At 34.4% G+C, this 8,099-nt stretch overlaps 2 protein-coding genes across 2 annotated transcripts; both read right to left on the bottom strand.

Annotated features, from left to right (window-relative positions):
* Nucleotides 1-3,777: 3,777 nt before the first annotated feature.
* LOC108369953 (uncharacterized) lies at nucleotides 3,778-5,399 on the bottom strand. Its single transcript, XM_017625179.1, has 5 exons — nucleotides 5,090-5,399; nucleotides 4,745-5,003; nucleotides 4,531-4,674; nucleotides 4,074-4,456; nucleotides 3,778-3,989 (listed from the first exon to the last, which is right to left on the bottom strand). The coding sequence occupies exons 1-5, from the start codon at nucleotides 5,107-5,109 to the stop codon at nucleotides 3,935-3,937; spliced, it is 861 nt and encodes a 286-aa protein (XP_017480668.1). The 5' UTR covers nucleotides 5,110-5,399; the 3' UTR covers nucleotides 3,778-3,934.
* Nucleotides 5,400-5,716: 317 nt separating this feature from the next.
* Nucleotides 5,717-7,871, bottom strand: CREG (Cellular Repressor of E1A-stimulated Genes). Its single transcript, XM_017625180.1, has 4 exons — nucleotides 7,695-7,871; nucleotides 6,315-6,801; nucleotides 6,164-6,247; nucleotides 5,717-6,056 (listed from the first exon to the last, which is right to left on the bottom strand). Exons 2-4 carry the CDS (start codon nucleotides 6,760-6,762, stop codon nucleotides 5,944-5,946), a joined length of 645 nt encoding a protein of 214 aa, XP_017480669.1. The 5' UTR covers nucleotides 6,763-6,801; nucleotides 7,695-7,871; the 3' UTR covers nucleotides 5,717-5,943.
* Nucleotides 7,872-8,099: the final 228 nt, after the last annotated feature.

Genomic DNA, 8,099 nt, shown 5'->3' with positions numbered 1-8,099 from the left:
CGTCCCCTGGGTAAAAGATTGTCGTAAGCGCAGTTTTGACGATTTTTACTATAGTAGAATAAGAAGAAAAACGGGAAGAAATTAATAGCCATTTGAGGAAAAATATAAAATTTCATGTTTTCTTCTAAACAAAATTTGCTTTTTTATAGTATATTCGTAATGAAATGAAATAAAATAAGATAAAATACCTTTTTGAGAAAACAAAACTCGTATACTGAGAAAAAATAAAAAACATTAAACTATATTATTAGGCAAAGAATTGTTAAAGAAGTAACACTGTTTCACCTAAGGCAGTCAATTTGGCGGAATTAGAGCGAGAAGCTGCCAACCGATAACACCTTGTATTATTGCATCATGTTTGGAAATAAGATCTTTCAATTGACGATGTTATCAGTTTTTAGATATCTCCTTTAGTTTCCGAGATATTGACTAAAATTTTTTCGATAATTTAGTAAAAATTTAGTTAGTGATGCAGTCATATTAAACTAATCAAAATCTTAAAAATGGCATTCTTCCTTTTTGGATATCTCCTTTAGTTTCCGACACATTGAGTAAAAAGTGTTGTTAATTTAGTAGAAATTTTGATTACATTTACAGCCGTATTCTAACAAAGTCACAAACTTCAGCTCATCACTGCTGTGATTTCTACCGCGCCTCAAAGCTTGCCGCTTCAATTCAGTTTTTTTAATTTTTGTGTGTTTTTCTATCACTCAAAATCGAATTTTTTGTGACACATTTCTCGGCGCATTTGAAATCACAACAGTGATGAGCTACGTTTTGTGACACTGTTAGAATAGAGGGGTTAGTCGTATTTCATACAAAGGGGCTGCCAAATTGTGGACAAATGACGCTTACGACAAGAATTTACTAAAGAAAATCCTGCATAAACTCAAAACTAATTAACAATAAACATTAAATAACTTAAGAATTTTGTGAGCTAGTAACATTTTCAGAGACTTTGGAGTAAATCTATTTTCGCGTTTTTGAGAAATTGCATTCCAAACTTCAATGGCGATTTCCCACAACCTCCTCAATTAACATACGACAATCTTTTACCCAGGCGACGATATGTATGTGTACACATATAACTAGTTACAATGCCAGGAACTTACCAAATATCGCAATATTTTGCTGCACCTTACACTAATTTGCTGACACCAATTGTAATTGCAACGATAAGTACGAACGTACTTAAAAATTACACCGGTAGAACAAAAGACGCTGAAGCTGCACTAGTTTTATTTTTTCGGAAAATTCACTCACAAGAACACCACGCCACTCGAAAACTAAAAGAAATGGAAGAAAAATTAGCTTGTTTTGCAGCTACAGCTGATTCAGCTGAGCTGAAATAAAATTAGTGTTGAGCGGCGCCAAAAGAAGATAGCATGACGCTGGTTTCATGATATCAGCGCACGAATACTGGCTGCGTTACCCACCACTACTTGATTGAATAGGCCAAATACACTACACAGTAGGTCTGCGCATAACGACACATTTCACCATATACCAAGGCGAATTTATACAAGGTCAAAATTATGTGTTTATTGTAAGCAAGGCAACAAACACATAATTTTGACATTAAGAAGTACCGCGCCGAAAATCTAAATTCACCATCAACACCACCTTGTTTAAATTCGCCTCGCCATACACCACGATTGAGAGAATACAAAGGTTGCGCCGATCTCGGACCGCTATTCCTCTCTTAACGAATTTGACAGAGTCGTTGTTTGTATGACGTCACACTGGTGCAACTTGTTTACGTTTTCCTTGCAACATTTTGTCTTCTTCTTCCATTCTTGCTCACGTTTTGGCATTTCTCTCTCGCAATTGTACCAGAGTGACGTCACACACAAGTTATTCTCAAAAATCCTCTCCGATCGGCGCAATCTTGTATTCTATCATTCTTGGCCATACACCATACAGATAATAAAAAAAATTTACCGTGTTAAAAAATTTTTCTTGCTCCATTTTGTAAGACGAAATTTTACCGTATACGACACACTCGCTATGCGTATCGGCTACCAAAATCAAAATTTTGCGATTTTACACAGACTGTATGCGAGACGGTTTGTGCAAACTTAACACGGCAAAATACACGCCGAGACAGTCTGCACATCGAAGTGAAAGTGAAAGTGCGCTGACTGTGTGGTGTATTTTTCCTATTACGTCCATACGAGTTTATGATAGTTCGTAACAATTATTACAAATGATCATTTTTTCGTACGACAAAACTTACAAAAATTTGAAAACTATGGTAAATATAGGGAGCAAAATTTTTAGGGGAGGTTGTTTTCTATGAGCAATTACGACGTCAAAAATGTACTAAATAACCAGTTTACACTTTTAAAACACTATTAAAACGTCTCCGGTTATTATTTTATGCAAACCAAATCATTTATTCACTTTTATTTTATATATTTCGTTAATAAAACAGAGTAAACAAACTTTGCGCCTACCAAAATTATTATAACTTCAAATCGCTGGTATTGCCACTTTATTTCACATTTCATTATACTCAGTTTACATTATACACTTCTTCTTCTTTTTTTACTTTCACCTAAATAAGATATTCTAACCAAAATATAATAGCAAATTTCGCTATACCAATCGCGCGATTTTTTATTAAAAATTTTCGCCTGCGGCGCTCTTTCCATAAAAATCAATACTTCGATAAATAATGAAAATTTTTAATAAAACATCGCACTCTTGGCACTCCATGACGCTTACTTTTAATTACAGCTAAAATAACTGTAAGGCATAAAAGTAGCGCTGCCATGGTATAGCGAAATTTGCTATTATATTTTGGGTAGAATATCTTATTCATGCTTGAAATACAATACCGGCGAACGGCAAACTTCGCCGAATTGGGCGATGCTGTCGTTCACCGTTCGCCCAGCTATTTCGCCTACTTAAACAGAATTAGAGCGGTAGCGAAAACAGCTGATCCCATTTGGTCGCCTTTATAATTTGGGTGACCATATTTAGAAAAAACTAAACCATATTTAGAAATGAGGAAATGATAACAAATATAAATGTAAAACAAAGAAAGATTATTATAAATAATTTGTTTCAAGCCAGATTTAACGAATCCACAACTATATTTTTCAAACAACAAAAAAAAAAAATCGTGTTTAGGTTGTTTTCTTTTAAAACTTTGAAAGCAAAAAACAAATACGGCCACCTTTGGCACGCACAGCTGTCATCGCCCAGCAGGGCGATAGAAATAAATCTATCGCCATGAAACGCCGCCAAGCGAACTTCGCATTTCGCTTTGGCTGTGTTCAATTTCATATGCTTGCGGGTGTTCTAATTTTGACAGCGCGAATTTCGCTGTGGTGAGTTCGCCGTTCGCCGGCATTGTATTTCAGCTATTAGGTGAAAGTAAAAATAGAAGAAGAAGAAGAAGTGTACAGTGTAAACTGAGTATAATAGCGCAAATGAAATGTGAAATAAAGTGGCAATACCAGCGATTTGAGGTTATAATAATTTTGGCAGGCGCAAAGTTTGTTTACTCTGTTTTATTAACGAAATATATAAAATAAAAGTGCATAAATGATTTGGTTTGCATAAAATAATAACCGGAGACGTTTTAATAGTGTTTTAAAAGTGTAAACTGGTTACTTAGTACATTTTTGACGTCGTAATTGCTCATAGAAAACAACGAAATTTAAGAAAAGTTAGGAGGGGGGCAGAAACTCGTCGTTTGGTACCCCTCCCGACTTTCCGGACCTTATTTAGGGGCTGTGACCCTACACTAGAAAATTACCAAAAATAAAATTAAACTGTTGGGTAGCGGTAAACTATTATTAAAAAATTCCTTTGTACTTAGGTATATAATTTACGTACAAAATACTTATTTCATACGTATGTATACACATACATATAAATCCATTTTATTTTATTCTAATTAACATTATTAACAGCAAACAGTTCATCACTCGTTCGTTGGCTCAAAATTTAGGCAAACTTGCGCCAGTTGTGTTTTCAATCTTTGTTTAAGCAAAAGGGATAAAGTACAATTAATTTATATATGTAATGTGTTTAGTTATAACTTGTATGAAATACATATGTACCTCTGTGCATCGTTGTACTCATATCTATCAAGCTCGCATAATACGAATTCCGAAAATACTTCTTTCCATCTTCTATTTGTATGCAATTCCTGCGGTCTGTTAGTAAACGACTTCACAGGCGGCACAGATGATAAAGGGTCCGACGTAAAATTTTCTAAATCACAAGCCTCATTTTCGGGCAAAAGCTGTGAACTTTGTTTCAAAACAATTTCATTATTGAGAGTTTGTTCATTATCAATCGCGCAATTATCGCCACCACGCATCATCAAAGCAGCATAATTATTGCCCATTATATAAGAATCATCCGAGCTTATATTGTACTCCAAATCACTATCATCTTGTAGTGGATTCGCCAGAGAAGTATTACTTTTTGTTTCGGAGTGCTAGTGGAAAGAGGTATGAAATTAACGATAATAGGTGCAAGATATAATATTTAAAATGAAGTCTAATCAATTACCAAATTTTCCCTCTTTACATTTGCTTTGAGTTTATGCGCTTCTGATTTAGTTAAAAACTGCATAGGCAAATATAATTCGAAAGCCGATTCAAATTTGCTTCCCGGATGTAAACTTTCATACGCGAGTGCTTTTTTCCGCTCTGTCTGCATATAGATACACAAGTGACTGTTGCATTATACCATGATAAAAACACATACATATTTAGGTACATACATTAAATCGAGAACGCAAATTATTCCAATAATTTTTTGCATCGTTTACGCTGTGGTTGGTAAACATAGCGATGTCCACCCAGATTTTGTGTCGAACTTCCCGATTTTTATACAATACGGAGGAAAAATCCCATATAGCTTCTCTTGATTCTATGAACTCCACAAGCTTCCTCGATTCTTCGGTTGTCCATACTTTTTCTATTCGTCGAGGACGTTCAACCCATTTCTTCATATTTGACCGTCGCATTGCATGTTTTAATCTGGAAAAGTATATACACAATTGAAGAAGGATTTAGCATCGCTGATATAGCGCGAATTATATCCATGTATTAATGTTTATACTCACATATTAGACTTCGCACTCATTTTTGTGTTAAAAAGAAACTCGCGTCCGACAACACGAAGTATCAGAATGACAGCATAATGACAGTATTGTCATTGTTAAATGAACCGGTTTATTCATAGGGTTGTATTTTGACATACTTAAATGGCATACTGACATTTTAGCAGGCGCCCGAATAGTGTGCTTTATTCAACAAACAATTTATGGAGCTATAATTATTATAACAATCCGGGTTTACGTTTTTTTTTGGAGGTGAGCTTCCAAGTTGTTTCAAAAATCATGTTAAATATTGAAAAAATAAATTAACCCCTGATACNTTACAATGTTCGAAATAAAATGATTTTGGTATCATAACATCTTAGTAGTAATACTGAGTGGCACTTAACCGGCTCTATGTTGAATATCGTCATTGTCAGTAAAAGTGACGATACGGTCATCGGCAGCCATTTTACTGATGCGGCGACGATCGTCGACCACGATAATGACGACATTCAGCATAGGGTTGAATGAAGGCACCTGTAGACGAAAGTTTTTGATTTGATGATTGTGTGTTCAAGCTGGAACTTGTTAGACATTAACGCAAACGCAAAAATAATCAGTCGAGTTTTATTTTGTATACAAATTGGCATGTATGTATGTGTATACAAACATATTTTATTAATCATTCTCTCGGTAATATTTTACAAAAATATATTTTACGTATATGTACGTTAAATTGAACTTTCTACCATGTACATATATGTATAAGTACATATGTAAACTATTTGAATGTATTGCTAAATATTTTTTGTAGATATCTGATATCGAATCACTAGTTCCTACCTCAGTCATTGTATTTTATCACCACATTAAATATGTTACTTCGTTTTTGTGTTGTAATAGTCTTCTACCGATACGTCATGCGGGCCTCCATAGTAGTCCAGTACGAAAATGTTTTCTATTTCCAATTCACATAGATAGAAGTTATGTGCTAGTAAAATATAAATAAAACCAAAATTATAATTGTGCATTTTAGAAGTAGAGCAATTTAAATTAAGTGCGATTTTTAATAACTTTTGGTTTGATTTATTATTATACCTTTAAGCCAATTCCTTGCAGCTGGGTGCCGACTTTTGAATGCCTCTATCCAATCGTTGTAGTCAACGTTTTTGCTGTCCAACTGCAATTAAGCGATCAATATGAGTTTCTTATAATGTGTATAAATAAAAGAAGGTTTTTATCTCTCACCCTCTAACCTTCCCGCTAATTATAGTACGTGCACATGTTGGTTCCATTGGGTCTTCGCGTCGTTTTTTACAATTTAAATTTTGTTCATCGGTAAAAAGGAAAGTTACTTTATTATTATTCTGCCAGTCCGGACCGGTAAAATCCAAATCGGTTAATAAAAAATGTATTCGACCAGTTGATTTGCCATTCAATGCGCTATCATCCACTGATATTACATTGACCATCGGGTAGTTGGTGATTTTTTCATTTGTCGATATACTGCCTACTGATGCCCAACTGGCCTGGTGCACTAAGTTGCGAGCAACCAACGCATGATCCGTGCTGCGAAAGTGACGTTTGTATTCGGCAATGATAAGGGCATCCTCATGTGCTGAATAACCGGTACAATATTCAAACGATAATAATGCTAACAGGAGAAGAGATAGGATATTGACATCTGCTCTGGCCATGGTGATTTTTGCTCTTGATTTCAGTTGTGGATTTCGCTCCTGAAAAGCAAATATTTTCAACGAAGATTTGTATTATAGATGGAAACCCGCTGCTTAAGGAATTTATAAATTTTTGTTTATGGACAACCGAACCAATCATATAAATTACTTGTCTGAATCGGGAACGCTACCTTTTATTTGTTTTGACCTATCAATGCAAACTGAACTGCGTAGGTGCTTGCAAAATATATATATATATGTATATTTTATAAGTAAATGTTTCCTTATCTACCGCATAAAGAAATTGTTTGCACTGCATTCATAGCAGGGACTTTTACGTATAAAATGATAACTCAACTTTTGCTTCTTTCGTTTTCGTTCACTAAACCAAAATATTAAAAAAAAAATGCATGCTTGTAGTAAAAAACGTGATAATATAGCTCTTTCAATAACATCTTACAACCATTTACCAATAAGCCTTTCTTAATATATGATCTTTTCTTCTAAAATATAGTACCTAGGATGCGATTTCGAACTACATGAAATGTATTAGTTCTTCACAATACGTGGCTTACAATGAAGCAGGCTGATGCTTTTTTATCATTGTAATGAATTCATACAAAAAAATAAAAAAATTAATAAATAAATATACTATGCATAGTATGTATTTATATATTTATGTCTATGACAAAGGTAACCTTCACGTACTGGCACTGCCCACTCGGAAAGTACTAGACGGTCGATTGCAGTTGCCCCTGTTGCTGACAATTTTACGGTTCCCAATAGAATGATAAACCATTATCGCATGATCACAAAACACGGCGCAATAAAATTGGTAAACAACCCAAAACTATAAATACATAAATATATCCATATTTTTGCATACATTTCTATCAGCACTTTTAAGAAATAGGTACTTTTAATAAAGGCTCACAAATTCTATACATACTCACCTGCTTTTTTGCCTACTATCTTTAAGATTTTTAGTTCACACTTCCTTTGTTCTAATTTCGAGTACTTTTGTTCTTGAATCAATTTCATTTAAATATTGGGCACCGCTTTTCATGTGATCTTTGTTCTTTGTGCGGATTCATAATCAGCTGCTTTTGTGTTGTATTTTGTTCAATTATTTCGCAATAAACAAAACTAGTTCTGCAATTGCTTTGTACATCTTCGCGGACAGAGTTGCATTCCGAGCCTGTTTTCAATGCTTTGGTTACTCAAACGTAACGTAACGTACAGATAGATAATAACATATACGAGAAAGAACCCTTGCTCCTCACATGGAAACTAATGTTTATAGCCCAATATGAGGTATGATAAACCCGTTAATTCCGCAACATTATAAAAAAATACGT

Source organism: Rhagoletis zephyria, unplaced genomic scaffold (genome assembly GCF_001687245.7).
Source record: "Rhagoletis zephyria isolate East Lansing unplaced genomic scaffold, Rhagoletis_zephyria_1.1 Rzeph_scaffold_03928, whole genome shotgun sequence".
NCBI lineage: Eukaryota > Metazoa > Arthropoda > Insecta > Diptera > Tephritidae > Rhagoletis > Rhagoletis zephyria.
This window is presented reverse-complemented; position numbering and strand designations above follow the sequence as displayed.